This window comes from Embiotoca jacksoni, unplaced genomic scaffold (assembly GCF_022577435.1).
Source record: "Embiotoca jacksoni isolate LCO1_2020_lvr unplaced genomic scaffold, fEmbJac1.0.p SCAF_6, whole genome shotgun sequence".
Taxonomy (NCBI): domain Eukaryota; kingdom Metazoa; phylum Chordata; class Actinopteri; family Embiotocidae; genus Embiotoca; species Embiotoca jacksoni.
The window spans coordinates 4,418,565-4,440,424 of record NW_027185414.1 but is presented as its reverse complement, the minus strand read 5'-3'; the positions used below and the strand labels follow the sequence as shown (position 1 = coordinate 4,440,424).

General features: G+C 42.8%; 1 protein-coding gene across 1 annotated transcript in view; it reads right to left on the bottom strand.

Moving 5' to 3' along the window:
- The window catches only part of LOC138213361 (insulin-like growth factor 1 receptor), a 51,636-nt gene that overhangs the window by 6,931 nt on the left and 22,845 nt on the right, over nucleotides 1-21,860 (bottom strand). Inside the window, exons 3-20 of the mRNA XM_069174416.1 lie at nucleotides 13,992-14,295; nucleotides 13,491-13,627; nucleotides 12,841-12,985; nucleotides 10,811-11,019; nucleotides 10,457-10,583; nucleotides 9,555-9,790; nucleotides 7,985-8,152; nucleotides 7,681-7,888; nucleotides 5,806-6,110; nucleotides 5,478-5,611; nucleotides 4,427-4,586; nucleotides 4,152-4,251; nucleotides 3,476-3,546; nucleotides 3,167-3,396; nucleotides 2,838-2,945; nucleotides 1,469-1,631; nucleotides 760-889; nucleotides 472-606 (exon numbers count right to left, since the gene is read on the bottom strand). Of these exons, the coding sequence (XP_069030517.1) occupies nucleotides 472-606; nucleotides 760-889; nucleotides 1,469-1,631; nucleotides 2,838-2,945; nucleotides 3,167-3,396; nucleotides 3,476-3,546; nucleotides 4,152-4,251; nucleotides 4,427-4,586; nucleotides 5,478-5,611; nucleotides 5,806-6,110; nucleotides 7,681-7,888; nucleotides 7,985-8,152; nucleotides 9,555-9,790; nucleotides 10,457-10,583; nucleotides 10,811-11,019; nucleotides 12,841-12,985; nucleotides 13,491-13,627; nucleotides 13,992-14,295 (3,070 nt within the window). The remainder of the gene's footprint in view (nucleotides 1-471; nucleotides 607-759; nucleotides 890-1,468; nucleotides 1,632-2,837; nucleotides 2,946-3,166; nucleotides 3,397-3,475; nucleotides 3,547-4,151; nucleotides 4,252-4,426; nucleotides 4,587-5,477; nucleotides 5,612-5,805; nucleotides 6,111-7,680; nucleotides 7,889-7,984; nucleotides 8,153-9,554; nucleotides 9,791-10,456; nucleotides 10,584-10,810; nucleotides 11,020-12,840; nucleotides 12,986-13,490; nucleotides 13,628-13,991; nucleotides 14,296-21,860) is intronic.

The following is a 21,860-nucleotide window of genomic DNA, read 5'->3' as shown; positions in this document are numbered from 1 at the left end:
TGTGGATACTTTGTATATTATTAAAAGTTACACACCCACCAGTTAGGCCACATGACACTTTAATGTATAAGCATAACACAAAGAGTTTCTATAAATATGTGTTCATGAATAATATTTTTAATGACTGCTATTATTCGTTTTCATGACTTCAGCATCTGATGCATCCTCAATGTTTTCCTGTTGGTGGCCAAATTTATCTGACAGGCTCACAACTCTTTTGATGTGAAATTATACTCGGGCTGTTTCATATTAAGAACGAACACACTACAAAGAAGAACACAGTGAAATACAGACGGGCTGTGAATGCAATCAGCGCAGTGAAATTTAGTGATCTCAGTGACCGCAGGCTGAAGGCTGCTTCACTCTGTAGTCACGTATAATTAAGCAGCAGAGTGGAGAGAAACACAGTGAACAGACAGGCATGGAGATGAGAGCAGGACGTGTGAATGTGTGTGTGTGTTGTTGTCTTACAGCATGTCAGGACAGTTCTGTGGTTTCTCCAGGAGTCCTCCCTCCATCACGAAGCGCAGGACTTGTTCGTTGGACAGACCTTGGTAGGGCTGCTCAGCCAGAGTGGCAATCTCCCACAATACGACCCCGAACGACCTGCAGAATCAACATTATGATCATCTCAACATGCTTTTTAGAAGCAGCAGCAGAGTATGACGCCACTGTGTGTGTGTGTGTGCGTGTGTGTGTGTGTGTGTGTGTGTGTGTGTGTGTGCGTGCGTGCGTGCGTGCGTGCGCCTGCCTGCTTACCAGACATCCGATGTGGTGGTGAAGACTCCGTCCTTCAGAGACTCGGGTGACATCCAGCGGACGGGGAGCAAACCTTTCCCACCTTTGCGATAGTAATCTGTCTCGTATATGTCTCTGGTCATGCCGAAATCTGCCCACACAGACACACAAAGACAGACACACGGGCACACACGGGGAGGAAGTGAAGCAATGACAATGATGATAGAAACATTCAATGCACTTGATGAAGATGCTTCTCATTGTTTTTAAACGGCTGAACTAAAGGAAGATACATTTCAAGCCAAATACTGGATCAAAGTGTCCTTTCTCTCATTGTTTTCTGTTGTTTTCCTCCATATTCCACAGGAAGGCTCTCTCTACTGAGATTACAACCCTAGAAACAGGATTACATTAAGTGTAATCCCTCAGCGATCACCCCATACCAGTGTCAGAGACATTTAAAAATGGCCAGCTCTTAATCTGCTTTGTAACCATAAGGGTCTCAATTATATTCTGGATGTTTTCAAACTCTGAGAGGGTCACACAGGAAATAAACCTGGAAACAGCCACTAGTTGCCAAGTCAGCTCTGGAACTGTGGCTGAAAGTTGCCCAGATGATTTCACAATTTCCTAATTGGTCTGCGATTTCATTTGCACCCAGCGAACATGTTCCCAGATCCATCCATCCATCCGCCTCTTAGCTGCCAGTGACCCCTGACCCTTGCTGTACCTCCGATCTTAACGGTGAAGTCCTCGGCCACCATGCAGTTCCTGGCTGCCAGGTCTCGGTGGACAAACTTGTTGGCGTTGAGGTAAGCCATGCCGTCGGCGATCTGCCCCGCCATCTGCAGCATCTTCTTCAGGGGAGGGAGAGACAGGCTCGACCACTGCTGCTGCAGACACACAGACAACACAGAGTGACTTCGACACGAAGAGGAAGAGGTGAACATCAGTTGTCAGACACACAGTTTGTGATGACTGGAATATGTTGCATCCATTTTCAATACAGCATATGCTTTGTTACTGCATTATAAATATATTCCTTGCCCAATGTTTGGTTAGCGCTCGTTTCAGACAAGTTTCAGTGATTTGGTCCAATCTGGGTTAGTTTCATTCACAAAATAGTTCCCACAATGTGACAAATTAAGCAGTTCCAAAAAGGACTACTTTGTTAGGTAGAGTACTTTCTCAAGAGGCTACAGCTACCGATGATGTGTCTTCAGCACAGTGATGCTCTGAGCTAACGAGGAGACGTCAATCACAGAGATACTGTCAGAGAGAATGTTTTACAGGAGGTGATGTTATGATGCCAGGGGTCAACAGAGGATGATACGAGGCAGTAAACTGCATTAGGACCCTGAGGAAGGCGTCAAAAAGGGAACGTTTTTTATCTTGCCCTGCCTAAATATGCCAATAGACTCAGCACTGTGCAAAGGTTTCAGGTACTTATGGCTTATGAATCAGACACTACCATCAGGAAGGCATCTGATTCATTCTGCAGTGTGACATAGACCCCAAACATACAGCCAGAGTCAGAAAGAACAGAGATAATGGAGTCATTTATTATTTCTATTCATCTTTATGATGTATACTGTTGTTCTGCATATCTGCTATTGATTTGTATTATTATTATACCTATTTACCACCCATGTATATATGCATCAATTAATCTATGTATCTCTCCACCTACCTCACTTATCTACCCATCTACCTCCCATACTGCAACAGATAGTGAGACCACCACAGAGCCCCCAATTCAACATCATAGAGTCAGTCTGGGATTACATGAAGAGACAGAAGAGACTGAGACAGTCTGAATCCACAGAAGAACTGTGACAAGTTGACAAGACAAATGCTTCAAACAACCTGCAAGCAGGCAGTTACAATGGAAAAAAAGTAAAGGTCAGACTCTACTTACTTGATTAATAAAAACTGTTCATAGTATTATTTTTGTAAGCAGCCTCACTTTACTTTGAGTGCCTGAAACTTTTGCACGATACTAAATATGGATTCAATATGACATCTTTTGTTCAATGGATTCAATATGACATCTTTTGTTCTATAAAATGTTCGACACTTTAGTGACAACATCGAACTACCTCTTTAGGTCGCAGCGAGCGCAAGTAACTCTTCAGGTCTCCTCGTGTCATCAGCTCCATGATGACCAGCGTGGGTTGGCCCTGAGAGACCACTCCCAGGAGACGAACCTGCAAAACACACACACACACACACACACACACACACACACACACACACACACACACACACATCACAACACAAGAACTGACTCACACTGGACACCTTGCTGAATTGACCTTTACTCCAATTAGAGTTCGCACTTGACTGATTAATGAATAATGAGTGAGTAATAAATATGATTGATTGTTCTGTATGATCTTAATGTGTGTTTGCGTGTTTTTTTACATACCACGTGGTGACAGTTGAACTCCTTCATGACGGATGCTTCATTGAGGAACTCGATCCGCTCCCTCATGCTGGCCGACTCGTTCACAGTCTTGATGGCGACTTGTGTCTCCGGTTCGTCTTTGACAACGCCCTTCGCCAGTCCCTCGTACACCATGCCAAACGACCCCTGGCCGAGTTCACGACTCAGCGCGATCTTCTCCCGCGCCACCTCCCACTCATCTGGGACATACACTGCACAGAAAATACACATTTCTACGTTAATGCAGAGCTTTGCACCGACATACACGGTTACAATTTTGACGACACTCACTCTCTGCAGCACTGAAGTACTCCGGGTTGACCGACGCATACAGGACTCCGTTCCCAAGCCGGTCACTGTTCCTGAACCAAAACAAAAACAAAAGTGTTTACAGACATTGTACATACCGTCCTCACACACACACCACATGCATTCTGGGATCTCTGGTGTATAATCATAAATATCGCAGTTTTAGCTTCCAAAGAATATTGGCAAAATACAACACTGAAATATTTCCGTCTGGACGCCTGCTGTGCTTGGAGCATTTCAAGATATCGATGTCCTTAAAAGGACAACTCCAGCAGGACAGGAGTTACTAATTTACTGTGGCAACTAAAAAAATGAAGTGGCTGCCGATCACATAACTGAGAAAATTCTCGCTTTATTCACTATTTAGATTTATGGACTATACGTGGCAGAAGTAATTTGCTTTGGTTTGCGAGTGAATGTGGATCCTAATGTGACCGCACCAGCCATCAGCAAGTTGTTCCCATGTTTACTTTAGAGAAGAAAAAGGAAGAAAAGTGCAGGATTGAGGGTTGTTTTTGTGTTTCCTAAAACACTTTTAATGTTTTTCTGAAGGTCTAAGCTGCTCGGTTTTTCCAACATGATATTCTGCATCCTATTCGCAGTGTGCAATTACATATCAACACATCTGTAGTTGATGAGATAATCGCTGTGTACACACCTTTTCCTGTTGAGGACGACCAGCATTGCACTCAGAAGGCAGATGAGGATGACGATGGCGATGGGAACAAAGATCATAGTGTAGAGGACATTTTCGTATCCTGTTGGGTCGAAGACTTTGATTAATCACATTGTTAACATTTACAAATATTTCCCCTTGTGCTATCAATAAAGTGTCAGTCAGTCCGTCTGTCCGTCTATTTGTCTGTCTTAAATTCATTAATCTGTCCTGATACAAAAAGTAGCATTGAAGTGTAACGAGAGTTTTTGTCTTACTTTCAGCCACATAGACATCCACACCGTGCGTCCAGGAGCCGTTGCCAGCCAGTGACGTGGCCCTCACTCTGACCGAGTAGTTTCCTGGACTGAGGTTGGACAGCCGAACGCCATGCTGGGTCTGGTACATTTGACCAGATACACACTCGTGCTTCTCGGCCTAACACACACACACACACACACACACACACACACACACACACACACACACACACACACGAACACGCAGACAAAAAGAGCTTATTATGGGCCGAGTTTTACACAGCCGAGGGCCTGATGCTTTCAATTTGTACTGTGCAATAAATAATAAAGGACGGGGCTCACAGTGCCAGACCCATTTCTCCCTGATGATTGATCATAATAAGTCTCATGTTTGGCCAGTGGGGGGAACTGATTGGTCCATGTATCCTTATGAGACCAATCGTTACTACCAAACAAATGCAGTTTCTTTGTTTTTATGGCATTTCTAAAATGTCTGTTCTGTATTTATAATAATCATGTACTGTTTCCATATTACATTGTGTGGCAGGATTTACTTCACTCTGTCTTCAGACCATTAGATGACACTTTAAATGTTACATTCAGTCATTAGTGGAAGACTTAGTCTACTGTTGGAGTTGGAGACTTAAATACCATGAACAGTATACAGGAAGGCATTCTTCATGGATACAATGGAATATATAAAACGTATATAAGAATATAATATATAAAAGTGAAAATGTGTTCATCAAGAGCAAAACTAGATTGCGAGGGGATAATTTTGATACTTAACTCGTACAAAAAGGGAGAAACTGACTATATTAGTGCATTATGCTAAAGATATGTATGGTATGCAAAAAGAGGATATTAGATTTTGATCCAGCTGAATGACTGGGAAAGGATCGAGTAACATTAATCAGATGTGGATAGCCTTAAGAAATAACTTCTCACAAAGGGGAGGATGACCTCTACTTCTTGCAAACAATTCCTAATAAACTTGAACTTCCTCGTCCTCATTAAAACAAGCAGGTGCTCAGTGAGCCAGCGGGCAGATATACAGATGCTGTCCTACCTCGGTCGGCAGTTTGAACTTGATCTCATACATGAGGATGAGTCCGTTGGGATGACGTGGCTCCGGCCAGCGCAGGAACACCCAGTCCTCGTGGCCCTCCCAGGTCACTGGACCCGGGATGTCGTCAGCCTTTTCTGGAGAACCGCAGGTAGAACAGGTTACCATGGTTACCACAGTAATCATTTGTATGCAGTACATTTTCCACTGGCTTCAGTGGCTGGTAAATCCCAGCATTCACTTGGTGCCTTTAGCGTCTCAGCAGAAAAGCACACCTACGGTGCCCGTCAAAACTGTCATGTGTTTGTCAATAGATCGTTTCTCCTCTAACCTGCAGGTTTGGTTCTGGAGAAGACGAACTCTGCCGCGCTGCAGCGTTGGACCTGCCGATTGCACGCGTGAATGTCGATGCGGTAAACGGTGAAGGGTTGCAGGCCGAAGATCTGCAGCTCGCGCTCCGTCACTGATTGCTCCATGAACGCGAACTCTCGCTCCGCTGGCTCCTGATCGCCGGCGCTGCTGTTGCCGGCCGCCTGGAGGGGAGGCACGGTGCTGCTGTTGGCGTGCAGCCGGGGGCGACGGGGGTGCGTGGAGTTGGCGATACCAAAAAGATCTCTGCGGCGACGATCTGGTGGCCTGGAGAGTGGAACAGATGGAGGAGGAGAAAGCACAGTTTAAGTTTGATGGAGTATGAAACAATAAGTCTGAAAATGGTGAATATTAAAATGGCATTAAGCACAAGATATGGCTATATGATATGTCTATCCTTCATATTGTTGAAGCAGGATTTTAAAATGCTGCCATGAGAAGATCTTTTACTGAAGCCTATGTGTTTGTTGTCTGCAGCCTTTTAGTTTCATGTTGATCCCAGAGTAACTGGGAATCTTATTCTGGTAAGCCTCGAGTTTTTCAGTGATTTATTTTGTTTTATTGCCATTTGGCCTTCTTTTCAGCAGCTGGGATGCAGCTTGGTCGACGTATTCAAAACAGAATTACTGATCAGCTCCAATGATTTTTGCAGTAAGTGAACTTTCATAAGCAAAGTATACAATATTTTTGAATATGTGATGTACCAAACCCACTGCTACCACCTTTAACCACAGTGCAACAACAGATTACCCAGCTGTTCCTGAAGAAGGGGCATTAAATTGCATGTTATTTGCTTGAATTTGAAAGCTTGAATTTTAGTGTGGACACCTTTGAGCTGCTTTAGACGTGTTATCCTGAATTGTATTTGTCTTTACAGAAAATGAGCATTGTTCTCCTTCCAGACAGTTCTAATCAGTGCAGTGTTTTCCCCAAATTTGTGGAAGACTTAGGTGCATGAACTTGATGGGAGGTTGGTGAACTTCCCCATTTACACTTTACGCTTTTTGATTTAAAATAAGCATTTTGACATAAGTTTTGACCATAATTATTACCATATCCGTGTAAAAGCAGGTGATAAATAAACAACACCCAAAAAACCTTAACGTGTTTTTAAAGTTTTTCACAATTATTTTTTATCATTTTTCTTAGGTGGTGCCCAAAACAGCTTAAATACTGCATTCCGGTCTTGTAATTGTAGGAAAAACCCTGATGTGAGTAAGCAGAGTTCAGGGATCTGGTCTGATGTACAAGGTGGCCTACGTGGTTCACACACTGTCAAAGTCTGTGGGCTGACAGGAAAATACAGGACAAGTGATAACACCTGATGTTTATCTCTGGAAGTACATTCATCCCTCTCTTCTGCAGCTGCAAAACATACTGAGCACTAATGAACATCAACTGGACTGAGGTGTGTGTGTGTGTGTGTGTGTGTGTGTGTGTGTGTGTGTGTGTGTGTGTGTGTGTGTGTGTGTGTGTGTGTGTGTGTGCGCGCGCGCCTGCGTGCGTGTGTGTGGGGAGAGAGATAATATGATGCAGATGTCTGCAAGGCAGCAGCCTAACTGCTTAACTCAGACAGGAGCCAAAACATGATTTAGAGAAAAGGATAAAGGATAAAAGTATCATCACTGTATCACATCTAAATCTTTTTTTTTTTTACATATAATTCTACTGAAGACTGAAGAAGTTACTAATCTCTACAATAAAAGCACATAAAAAGTGTTTTCTTGGGACATTTTAGTTTCAGTTTAGCCAAAAAGGGTTAAAGATGAAGTTAAAGAGCATCACAGTCAGACCCCACTTGTGCTGTTCGATGAAACACGGATGACAGGTAGATTACCTCGGTGTAAAAATGGAGTTGTGCAGGAAGTTTTCAAAGACTTTTCGGTAGGAGGCATCAGCAGCTTCGGCCTCCAGGTCCTCCACTGATTTGGGGCAGGGGCAGCAGGGGCCTTTATCTGCCCCGTCGGGATCTGGTTTAGTGGGCTTGGTGTCCTCTTCTTGGTCTCCCACACCTATGGCAGCAATCCTTATGGGGATCTTAAGTTCTGGAGGAGGAAGGGAAGGATGCGTTACCGAACAGCTGTACTCTGGATGCACCTACAGTAATAGTGGGTGTGGGTGTTTTTTGTGTGTGTTTATACCTTTAGAGCAGTAGTTGTGCTGATACAGCTCTCGGTCTTCAGCCTGCTGCTGCCATCTTACCAGGTAGTAAGTCTGGTTCCCGTTGGGTGAGATGGGGGGCGACCAGCGCACCACCAGCTGCGTCGACGAGTTCGAGTACGCTCGCACATCTTGAGGCATGGAGGGCGCTGAGACGGAGAGACAGAAACACGTTTGAGAAACTCTTCAGTGCAGATGTGTTTCTCTGACATCACAGCACTGCTATGTCTTCACACTGCAGCTGGATGTATTTAAAGCCGTCTTCCATTTCATCCAATTACATTGCAGTTTTTGTAAATAATTTTCTCTCCATCTCTTGGAGATGCAGCTGTGTTTATCATAAACTGGATTCCTCTACATGTCCTTACAGTATGTTTTGATTAGATGCAGAAATACTATCATACCGCCATCAAGAAATAGTCCCACGTCTGCTGCAAAACAAGTAGTGTTATCTGATTCAGATAACAGACAGCACTGTGTGTGCCATTGGGGATGATACATTTCATTTAGACTGGTTTATACTTGTAGCTGATTATTTAATTAGGCTAAATTAGTCATCCTTTTTTCAAATTTGTACAGAGCTATTTGTACATCTTGTTCAGTAAAAACTAACCTACCGTTAACTGAACATGACGTATTCTTGTCTGTTACGCTTTGTTCAGACTGCATTCAAATCAGATTTTTTTTCCCTCAAATCAGATCTTTGGGACAGACTGTCTGCACTGATATTTGCAAGTGAGCAGATCAGATTTGGTGTGTCCAGACATCACCAACCTATCTGCATGGGTTGCTGTGGCAACGACGTACGCGCAGCTACGTTGGTGACACGGCTTTTCAACACAGAAGTGGCAGCCGACAGTTTGTTTTGGCTTCAGTCCGTGGAGTATTGTTATTGGTGTCCTCTGCAAGACGAACATCGAAACTTTCTGCGAGCGCTAACATAGATTTTGCTCACTCTGTCTCTAAAAATGACGTTGCGATGCGAGTGACGCAAGAAACCGCAAGAAATGAGACGCATCTACAGAAATCCGATTGGAATCGCATTTCAAGCCTCCCCCCGAATGTGGTTTGGATCCAGATTGCAAAAATCGCATTGCATGTGGATTTTTGCTGTTCAGACTTCCGAAAATCAATCTGAATATAATCTGGATCTGACAAATATCAGATTTGGGCTGGCAGTCTGAACATAGCCTTAAAGTGTCTATTCTGCTTGTTTTTAATTAATGTGTTTAGAACTTAATATTTATTAATGACAACCTGCAGAACACTTATGTGAAACAAATATTTTTCAGGTATCATCCCACACTATGGATTCCTCTTCTATTACTGTACACTGTTGGTCATGTCTGATCTATCTCTTTCCAACTATATCAAGGAGTGACCTTTGAACTTCCTAGCACAGCCTCTTATGTAGGATCAAATCAGACACAGATACTTTACAGTACTATTCGCTATATATTGGAAGCCTTATTAAACTTTCAGCAGCACCTCACAGTCATTCTAACAATCAAACCATTTATTTCCTTTGACTGATGAAATAATCACTCTTACCTGAGGGGCTGGTGCGGATGTAGACCACCTTGCTCTTTGCGCCCGGCATGTGTTTGTCCTCCACCATGAGAGTGATAGCTTTAACGAAGACGGCATACTGCGTCCACGGCTTCAGGCTGGACAGCAGCACTCCGGGGTCCGAGTCCTTGTCGGGCCTCAGCTCCACATCCACCATGGTCCAGCTGTTAGAGCCGCAGCCATCCTGGCCCTCGAACTCAGTGATGTTCTGGTACGGCCTGGAAGGAAGAGAAGTAGTGTCAGAAGTTAATAATCAATCTTTAAACTTTTGGTTGTGTTAACTACAGGTATATTAGCATATTTATAAGTGAGGAGATTACATTTAAAAGGAAAAATCTACATGTCTCATGTATTCATAATTGATATACACCTGTATGATTCTTCTGTTTACGTATAAGCCTGCTGCAAAAGAAAAATGGCAGCAGGTGAATATCTCAGATCGAGGTGGAGTGATGAGGAGACTGTAATCTTCCTCACATTAATACATGAAACATCTCCATCATGTTTTCTGCATTGTTTCTGTTTCTTTGAGGTCTGACACTGTTTTAATTACATCATCTCTTGGCGCCCTCACGCTTCTGCCACCTTCTTCAATAAGCTCAACTCCCAAGATTCATTCGACACTTGCGAATGGAAAAACATGAACTAATTTTCTTTCACAAGTTTTTTTCAAACATTTTTTAAAATTCACACTAGATTTGGTTGGGCACTTGGCTAGTACTGATAAGTTAGATTTATTTGTTGCTCTGTAGATTCAAAGTCCTGTTAATCAGTGTGATAGTGAGGTTCCAGCAGACTGCATATGTTTGCCTTTAAACAAGTGTCACATCCCATTTCTGTTTAGTAAACTCTGCCAATAATCGCGGGTATTCCCAGAAACTTACGCCTCCTTGTAGTAGACGATAAAGCTGATGAGGTCCCTGTAGTCGGGGGGCCGGTAGCGCTCCCACGTCAGCTTGATCCTCGTACTGCTGGTGCTGTTGGACTTAAACTTGAGGATCGTGCTTTCACCTATGGAGGGAGAACAGAGGAGAAATATACCACTTCACTATGTCACAATGGCAATCAGTCCTGTTGAGAGGGGCGCAGTAGATACTGATATAGGGTGCAGAACAACAACAGGCTCAGACGAGGTGTTTGCAAACTGCAAGTAAACGAGAGGAACTCCTGCACATAAACTGCCCATAGCAATTTAGATGTTTGTGGTTTTTTGGACTGTAGTTCATTTTGACCCTTACAGCTGGCTCTGTCGCCGTTGTGGCGGAAATCGCTGTCATCAAAAGGGTCCTGGATGCCCGTCTTCTCCCACATGCTGCGGATCTCGGACCTGCAGAGCTTCGGGTTGGCTCTGAAGAACAGCTTCCCTGTTTTGATGGTGAGGTTGTGCTGCTTCCAGTCCCACAGATACTGGAGCTGCTGGTTGTCGAACGCTGAGAAGGCATACATGCTGGAGAGGAGAAGGAAGAGAAGATGAATGAATAACAGTGTATGTCTGTCTATTAGTGTGTGTATAGTGTTTCATTCCAGGCTGAAATCTAAGTTTCCCACCAAAGACAAAGCCTTTTTTTTTGTTTGTTTGTTTTTTTCAGTGTGTGATGGAAAACTACACAACATACCCACTTGTCCCTTTCTATAAGGGGAAGCTCTGCTAATTGAACAAAATGTAGCTATTTGACTCTTCTCAGTAGGTTTCTATTTTCAGCTGGAGGTTTTAATGACCCAGTTAGACTGTAGAGGGAATGCTTGACAGCAGGATAAAAATCACCTGGCAAATCCGATTAACCATGGGCAGATTTTTTTTTGTGCTGAAGAGGAGTTTGTTTTATGAGTCACTGGGTAACACCCAGACATCAAGGAATGACTGTAATGTGGGCCTTGGGACAGAAAGATTCCTGTGAACTCAAAGACAAACAGACGAACGACAGAGTGAAGGCCTCTGTGTGACCCTGAGAGAACCTTTCCTGAGACTGTTTGAGGTTAGGCGGCATTCAAGGTGTTATAAAAGGGAAAAAAAAAAAAAAAAGGAGGGGGGTGGGGGTGCTGTTTGTATTCCTCAGTTAAAAACAATATTTTAAACTTCACTGATGGTATTACAGTTATCCCAAAACAAGTAAATTGGTGCTACATAATCCAGTCTGCACCCTCGCAGTCAAAACATACTTTCCTTTTCTCGCCATCCTCCCTACAATTCTGTGATGACCTTCACGCTCCGCATTTCAGCGCTATCACGGCACAGTTACTCTGCTCGGTTACTGAGACAACTCCCAGCAACAGGCACACTAAGAATAAAAGGAGACAAGCTTCCTCTGCACATTATGAGTGTAGCAAGAAAGGAAGTACATCAATATTTTGCCCAGAATATTGACTATGGAAGAGGTTCACAGACTTTTCCGATCATGTACCAAACCAAATTTCCACATCTATCAACCATCTTGACAGACGTCAAGTCACGTCACGCGAACTATTAGAAAATACAATTTTCAAAATGTTTAAATGATTGACAAGTAATTTTCACATCACTGTAATGTGATGTGTATATGAAACAACAATTGTCAGCAGTAAAATTAAATTAAATGACAATTTTCTAGACTCAGGCCAGCTGGAGTGCAACTGTTAGGCTTTCCTGTAAGGCTCTTACGCACCACCAGGTGGAGCCTCATGTGCCACAAGGAGTGAGCGTAACACAATGTGGGAATCACTAGACCATAGAGCTGAGTATTATCCTCTCCTACAAAAGTAGAGTGCAGAAACTACAGAAGCAGTTTTAGGTAGGATTAAACCCCGAAAGGAAAAAAACAAGAAACTTAGCTTTAATTTCTGCCACAGCTATCTCAGCAGCTAGCATTGATTTGATATAGCCCCCTGACTTCAGTTGTGTTGTTAACTGACTTTAGCTGTGTTGTTAGCTGCCCGTCTATGACACTAGCTGTGCTTGATCTTGTGTTTGTTTTTATAGTAACTGCAAATATAAAAAACTGTTTTCGTGGAAGACAATAATTTACATTTGTCGAGCGGTATTTACTAAAGTAAATTACAATTCAAGGGGAAAATCTAGAAAAAGACAAGAGTAGAAGTGAGGTCAGTGTGTGACCATACACCAGCTTCAGTCTCCAATGTGAGTTTCGGGATTAAATTGTGATTGTTTGTTTATGGTCGAGGTGAGGTGAGACAGGAATGTGGACAACTCCTTCTGATGCAGTGTGTGTGTGTGTGTGTGTGTGTGTGTGTGTGTGTGTGTGTGTGTGTGTGTGTGTGTGTGTGGTCCTACTCGTCCTGAAGGTTTTCTCCATCGATGTATCTGAGGCTGCGGAGGAAGGCCAGGGAGCTCAGAGTGTGCGAGTGTGTGATCCGCACGTAACCCGTCACCCTCTGGATCAAACCTGTGAAACTCTCCAGCTCTGCCACCATGTTGTCTACACACACACACACACACACACACACACACACACACACACACACACACACACACACACACACACACACACGAATACATACATAGAAAACACACAAACTTTGTTCATTATTTTTTTACTCATCTTAATAGTCTGTGTATGTGTTTATCCACTCAGTTATTCATTCTTGATCACAAAATGTTTGACAACAATGAAACTCAGCTCTTTTTACCTTTAAAAACTATTTGTGTAATTATAGAACTATGTATTCAAAAATGTTTAATCTACAAAGGGATGTTTCTTCCTAAATAGAGAAAATGTTATGAAAAGGGTTCCCAGCGAACTTTCCCAGACAGGGAAATCTGGGACCATCTGGGACCAATTCCTTGTGAGAGACTGACTGTAACAGTATGTAACTAAAAGAACACTTTATTTCCCTTCACAAGCTCGGAATCTCTTCAGCCCTCCTTCAAGTGGAAATGTGAGTATTAACTGTGGTGTTGCTGTGGTACGCTGCGGTACTTACGGCCTCTGCGGATGTTGATATGCAGGTTGCCTTTGATAACAGTGCAGCCTTTGAGAGACTGAGCAGCATCCATGGAGTCAATGACCTTCTCCTCACATACTTTATCGCACAGACCATCACAGGCTGTACAGAACATACTGCAGACAGACAGGGAGAGATGGAGAGAGGCGGGGGACGGTTTTAATTTTGTTGACAGACACCCATTCACTAAACTCTTTTAGCTCTCGTCTGACCTTGTATTTTGTATTTCTGTCCCTGAAAGATTTTACGTCAGCGATTCCCAAAAGCAGCTAACGATCTATCCAGCAACTTTATTTATTTTACCAGACAAACAGAGACTAATCAGGCACTAATGATGATTGGTTGCCTCTAAGCTTCCCTTTATTGCAGCAGTAAATTCAGTTTTCTAAATGGACAGGACTTGCAGGGTGTGGACTTGGTACCAATATTAGTCCAACAATAACCTGTGGCTCCGCTCCTTCAGGGTGAACTGCAGCTCACCTGTTGGGTGCGGTGCGCGTGTACCCAGACGGGCATTCGGACATGCACTCTCCTCCGTGGATGATGAAGCTGTCGTAGTCAGGGAGGTGGACTTTGGAGCAAAGCTCGGCGTTGATGCAGCGCCAGCCCTCGAACTTGTAGGTGCCTGGAGGGCAGTCGGCCACGCAGCGTCCTTGGTGGTAGTAATGCATGCATGCGGCGCATGCTGTGTCACTAGCGGGGACCGTGCAGCTGCCCAGACACTGAGGATGGCAGCACTCGCCGTCCACTGTGCATGCTCGCCGCATACACTTCTCTGGGCACTCTGGTGGGGAGACAGAGAGAGAGGATGCAGATAAAGTTAAACTTTTTTTTACAAAACAGTGGTGATTAATAGACATCAGAACAGTCATATTATAGATAGAGTACATACACCAATCAGCCAGCAATATATCCTCCCTTCATAAGGATTATAATCACTTGTTATTCAGTCTGATTGAGAGCAGCAGATTTTTTTCTTTCATAGTCATTTTTGAGACTATAATTGACGGTGCTGTTAAAATGCCCTGGGTTATACTGAGAGGTGTTCCCAATATTTTGTCAATCCCAATTCATTTAAATGGGACGGGCCAAAATATTAGGAACACGTCTGTATAACCCAGTGCAGTTCAACAGATCTATAAGTTGCAGTTCAGTACATTATCCTAAATGTCCCCCGTTCCAGTGGTTGCAAATCTACATCAAACACAAGTTTCAGTAAAGCGGCAAACATAAAGGTGCAACAAATAAACACAAGCAGTCGGTCCTCGGCTTGAAAAAACCTCCGGCATGACACTATGGCTGCAGTCCTGAACAAATGATTTGCATTTACTGGAGGATGTATGAACACACACACACACACACACACACACACACACACACACACACACACACACACACACACACACACACACACACACACACACACACACACCAGATTGGAGCTTGTAAAACACCAAGATGAACTCACGAGTAGGGCGTTCAGGGTGCTTCAAATCCAACCAACCACATTTGCATCTTTGTTGCTTTTGTCTTAAAAATGTAAACACGGCAAACAAAACCAGATCCAACAAACAGCCTGTCAGTTTATCAGACGCAGTTGTTACTGTTGATGAGCCCAGTGTGCTGCGTGAGGTTCATCCCAGATCCAGTGATAAAAGCATCCCCCACTCCGGGTTTTCTGACGAGCACGGCTACAAATAACTCCTCCAGTTGCTGTGGTGTCCCTCTAAATAAGAGGATATTGTAACTGATGACAGGAAAAAAACGATTGAGGAGCTCCAGAAGAAGAAAAAAAAAAAACCTGCACTAACGTGCGTACGGAGAGCGGCCACACCTCGTGGTGGACGTTGTCTCTACGGCAGGAGAATTTAAATCAAGCAAGAGAGAAACAAAACAACAAAGCAGCTCATTTCACTCATTGACACCTTCATCATCAGCACACAGCTGAGCATCAACTTTGAACCCAGGTCTAATGTCAGCAGGTCACTGGTTCAATATGACGGCACAAACAGAGACATGAGCTGTTTGTCTGACACAGAAACAAATACTAATTGCTATGGAAACACTGTAAATCACTGCTTGAAATTATTTGTGTGTGTTAGCGTGTGTGTGCTGTCTGGCATAAACAAAGGGATAGGGATCCGAAGCAGAAGCAACCCGATGACCTAAGAAACTGTAGCTTTGATGATGTCATCCACTCTGGTTAACCAGCGGCTGTGTTTAAACAGGAACCAAACAAAGTGAAGTTGGAACAAACCGTGTGTTGTTTTCAAGATGCTGAGTGATAAAACCCCGAAACACGTTTCAACATGCTGCCGCCAACCACTCTGTTCAACAAACTTTAAGGCAGCAGGCCAGAGGACACAAGGACATGCTGCATCCTCTAATTTATATGTCAGTAATTTCTCTATAAAGACTTATATTGCTGTGTTTAAAATGGATAAATGGATGCTGAAGGAGCTGGAAGCTGATTGTGAGGCGCTTTAAGAAAGAGCCTCCAAAAACAGATGTCAGTTTGGAGTAGAGACTGTATCAGAAAAATGGCTGCAAATAACATTTACTTTATTTTTCAACACATCATTTTTTACATGAACCACGGGGTTATGAATGCGTCATTCAAACAATTTCTGCAAGATGCCAATATGCCAAAAAGCAGCATCTGGCTGAAAATCCTTTTTATATGCAATATCAACTAACATGTTGCTTATTTTTGTCATTAATCATTTGCTACATTAAATGGAAATAAGTCCAACCTAAGTGAAATTTAAGAAGCTTGTTTTGGCTGACCAACCACCCAAAACCCAAAGATAGGAGGACTGAGGAAACCAAGGAACCAGTCAGTACTGGGATTTAAAAGTCAAAATAGCTGCTGATTAATTTTCTGGCGATTGACCAATCAATCAAATTGCTTATCATTGCAGCTCTAATATCCGGTAATTAAGTACATTGATCAAAAGTGACATTTACTGAATTTCCACACAATGCACATTTAGGGCCTGATTTATTAAGATCTCAAATAACGGGTACTAAATTGCGTGTTTATTCCAAAAGTTTGCACATTTATTTTGCACCCCTTTTGCGGGTGATTTATTAAAAGTAATTATATTTTTGATATCAGGTGAAAATCGTTCTTTATAAATGAGGTGTTTGCGTGTGTTAAAGCAATTCCAGCAATGGAAAACAGCGACCGAAAAAGGAAAAGGAAATCTGATCCCACTGAAATGAATAAATATTAATATAACAAGAACAAAAGGCTATATGGAAGATTATCAGCCAGGAAGTCAACGCCGTGGGAAAAACAAAAAGATCAATCGATGAAATTATAAGAAGACGCAAGATATTAGCTGAAAAAAACCAACAGAATTAAGCGTCGGCAAATAAAAGAGGAGGGATGGTGGATGAGATCCTCTAACAAACACCGATCAGCAGGTCCAGATCTTTCTGTTGAGCAGATGACTTTTCATTCAGTGTCTCGCGACTGCTCGGGGACATTATGTACCCGTGAATTCTGCGGGACACATTGAGGACCTGGCAGCACACCTAGATAACGGGACTGGGTAGAATATATGAGTCGTAATAAGTTTTATAATTTCTGGTATTACATGGCTCCTCCTTGTTGTTGGCTGTCAATCAGCATTCAGTTCATTCAATAACTCAGAAATGTCATCGCTGGACAAACGATATGTCTAAATATGTTTTTTGCCTCTGACATCTGAGAAATGTTTAAGCTGGAGTAAAACTATGTTCTCTATGCATTCTTTAGTTTCCCTCGTCTCCTTCTCACCACAACAGGAGCAGCCAAGAGCAGAGAATTCTCCACTTTTGCGCACCTGATTAATACGGGTTTTTTTCAGTCGTACTAAAATACACAACAATTATTTCTCCTATTTCTCCTTTCAGGTTTAGTAAATATCATTGCGGGAGCTAGATGTATGTATTTGCATGTTCCCTCCCAGTATTTTACACGTTGGAGTAGAAAAGCCCAATAGTACATATGCATGCAGGCAAACGCGCAATATGGACAACATGTGTTAAATTGCACATTTGAAAGACGCAGTCCTCACTGCACCTCGTTAGTACATCTGCTTGGACATTTTTTTGGCGGGTGGTGTGAAGTTTGCACGTGATTTTACACATGCAAACCTTTAATAAATCAGGCCCTTCCACTGTTATCTTCATAGAAATGATTGCTTGATGGGTACTAAGGATGTGCATTTCAAGCAAAAATACTGTTTGAAAATCGCTCAGAACAAATCAACTGTTTTAGGTGCATTACCGCCACCTTCTGACAGGAGTACTGCATTACAACCAGGCGCCATTAAAACCAGGGAAATAAGGAAGAGGGATAGTCGCATATACAAATCAATATTTCATATGTTAATGACTATTTGAATATTGATCCATCCCTAATAGGTATCCCTATTTGTTTTACAAGGCAAAAAGATTTTTTTAAAGTAGCCATTTTGCACCATCTTGACTCCCACAAAAGCTGCCAGTGATCCGTTTGTGGTGTCAAAATCTTTACCCATAAACTACTGAGTTTTATGTTCTGACCTAACATATTAGTCTGATATCAACCAAATACAACATGCCATCACTGATGAAACCAATCCAGCACACCTGTTTAGGAAATTCCTAATTGTGATGTCAACTGCAAACCAAAAATGAACACTGAATCTGTGTGAGGGCCGTTATTTCCTCTTGGGGGACAATATGAATCTGCGGTCCTTCCCCCTATTAGGCAGTGACCATGAGATGACCTTCAAGCCTGCCTCCTGACTGACACGAAAGCCAATCAGAACCTTCAGACCGTGTGGTCCCACCAACCGTTCAGCAGGTCGCTTGGTGCTCAGCGGGAGGAAACCAGTGCTGCGTTTCGCTGGCACAGAATGTTCTTTCTCTGCTCCGAGCCCCCCGCCGACCCACGACTCAAACTCGCCCACTGACCTCTTGCGACGGGGTGATGGGAGCTGGAAAGGTGTTATTTTGTACAGCGTCTGGCCCCGCAGAGAGTTGGAGGAGAAGGAGAGAATCTGGGCCTGAAGTTTGGCTCAGACTGGATCTGCTAGTCCTAAAATACAACTCTGTGACTGTGCAGGGTGGGCCGAGGTGGGGGGGTCGGTGGGTGCATCCAGTAGCGCACATCAGCATTCCACTGAACCTCAGCAACATAATGGATCCCAGCTTTTATCCCCCTTACTACACTTTTAGAGACAGGTTGATAGAGAGCTGCAGCACGAGGGACAGAGATGGAAGTGGAGGAGGGAGAGGAGGCAGAGGAGGAAGAGGAAGTGTTAAAGATGGAGGATGAAGAGAGTGAATTTCAAAGGGAGGAGATGCAAAAGAAGTGGGGGGGGGAGAAGAAGCAGAGAGGTGGAGAAGGAAGTGGTATAAGATGGAGTTAAGAGGGTGGTGGAAGAGGAAGAAACTAAAAAGACCATTTAACATAACATGTCACCCCCCCCTCCCCCCTCCCCCTTCACTACCTCCTCACACACCCACTCACCCGGCAGGGCTGCCAGCTGGGGGAGCCAGACAACACAAACTGACAAACAGAAATGAGCTGGTGGGGAATAAGAAAGTATATCAGTTTAAAATATATGAAGCTCATAATAATTTGAGATGAGATTATTCTAAGTCCTCTTTATTTTCTCAGAATGCAGTTTGGTAATCAACGACAGAACAATTACTCCTGTCAATCCATCTATTTGACACCATGCTCTACTCGCCTCTAAACATCCAACTGACTACTAAAACTGTCATACGGGCAGCCTGCTGAGTGATGAAGTATGTGTGGTTACCATCGAGTGTCTCTAGTAAAGAACCTCGGTAGACGTTGTCGGGTGGATCCTTGCTGGTCGTGTGTTTGGTGTTTGTGCTCCCTTAATCTCAACTGTGGAAAGTTACCAGACACAGCAGATTGTGCCTGTGTGTCTGCATGTTTGGCTGACTGTTTGTGTAGCTTGCTCGACTGGACTCCCTTCTAGTGATGTCAGCAGAATCTCGGACAATTCGTTGGTTAATCGAAGGACGGGAATTTTGTCAAAACATGGGTGAATAAAAGTGGAAAATACAAACGACAAATCAACTGACACTCATCTAATGGTGCTACTTGATCAGAGCTTGTTGATTGCTGACTAAGGTGGCTGCCACTGTTATTGCAGCATTTGCATATAAACAGGTTGTGCTTCCTATTCCTGTAAAGCAGTATTATTCATTTGAGGGTTTCACTGGCTAATCAACAAGGAATTTGATTGTCTATTTGATTGTAATTTTTTTAAATAAAATTCCACTAATAAATTGATCTACATTTCTTACTGCTTGCTGTGTCCTTCCCTAAGTTTGAATGGGGGTGTTTTCGAGTTAAGTGGTGGGTTGTAGAAAGTCACTATAGGTAGTTAGGGAGTTGCTAGTGTCCATTTAGTGAAAGAGTTTTCCATTGTGTCGTTGCAGAGCTCTCTGGCTGTGGGATAAAGATTGCTGTTGTGGGTCAAGGACCCAATAGAGAGCTTCCAGGGAAACAGAAATACCAGTTCAGCAGGGAGGCATGCTGGGACACTCACACCGGTCAGAAGCCAAACGGCGGGAAAACGCCTGTGGTTTGGCTCTGAGCTGATCTATTAAAAAAAAAAAAAAAAACTTTTACGAGTGGAAAAACACAAGTTAGAATCAAATACAACTTCAGAGTTGTATTTAATTGTAAATATTTTGCTGGCTGGTTAAACTATGAAAGTGACAGGTGGAAAGAGTACAGTTGAACATTGACATTGATATCAGTGCCTGGTTGATACTTTTTCAATACCAATTTCATAAATTAAATTTTAAGAAAAAAGAAAATAACATTACAGTACACTACAGTACATACAGTAATCTTTAGTTTATTACAAATCAAATGGCAAATTAAGGCTAATAGTGAAAGGATTTAAAATGATTTTCTCATCTTCCTACTGTTCTTCTGGATCCAGCAGGCAGCTGTCGGGACAGGTGCAGAGACGATTTGATTTTTATCCTCAACATATTCTTATTGGTCCAGTTCAGGACAAAACATTGTTTCTACAGCAGCGAAAGTAATGTTTACAATAGTAAAGTGACTCTTAATAACTCAGCGGAAAGAAATCTAAAACTGCCAATAAAGCCAGACATTTGTCCACACTCAGCTTATAACGGCTGAGTTCTGTCACTAAAATGAGAACAGCTGATCCACCTTAAGGGAGCCTGCTCAGGTGGCTAAGCATCTTCATTTTAATCGGCAGGTGGGAACTTTACCTGAGAAGTTGTATCATTTATTCATTTACAAACAGCTTCAACTGTAAACACACACAGCTATGGCATAAAGTTAGCATCTTCACACCCTGCCCCCCCCCCCCCTCTGCCTCCCTCCCTCTCTCGCTCACCCCCCCCCTCCCCTCTCTCGCCCTCTCTCCAGCAGCTTGATCTGCTGATCAAGTAAGAATTAAAAGCCTGGCTCATTGTTAATCCTTGGTTTCAGCCCCCATCCTCAGGGCGAGAGGAACAGGATGTCCCACACAGACACTTAGTTGTGGTGATGACGCTCCAGGCTTTAGCTGTTTATACTACTCAGCAGCGCAGCACAACAATAGCAGGGAAAGGCCGATGTCTAGACTGATGACAGCGCAGTTGACTCACAAACACAGATAGAGATCTGTATTGGCTTTGATTCAGTTAATATTTTACAGGTTCAACCCTCAACATCAGGGTTTTTTTTTTTTTCGAACAACACACTCTTAGTGGTCTAAACAGTAACTGGTTATGGACCTTTCTTTTATGCACGAAAAATACCTTTAATGCAATAATAATAAAAAAATCGTCTGATTCATGAGTTTGACCAATTTTAGTTTTCCTTATTTTAATTTTTCTACTTCAATGTGCTGTCATGTTATGTTAAAAAGAGAACATTAAAACAATCTCAGATCCCTCATCTGAAACTTTATGACTATTGAATCACTAGAGATTTTCACAGAGGAAAGTACAATTTGGATGCACACTTCCTGTTTCTATATTATTATTGGAGCATCAATAACAATGCATCAATTTCACCAGGTTTTGTTATTTAGACATGGAATTTCTTTCTCTCTTTCTTGTATCTACATGCAGCAGTTTTCCACAGAACCATAGTACCTTATTCAACAAATTCATGGTTCAAGTTCAAACTAGTGATTTGGGGATATTTAAATACACATGACTTGACATGATTAGGAAATCCAAAAGTCCATAACAAGGTTGTTGTTGTTTTTTGTCCCATTCACCCAAAAAAATCCTGAGTTTACAGAGAGGGCATCCAAACATATACATTTCCCACCAAGAATGCTAAACAAAATACTAAATCAA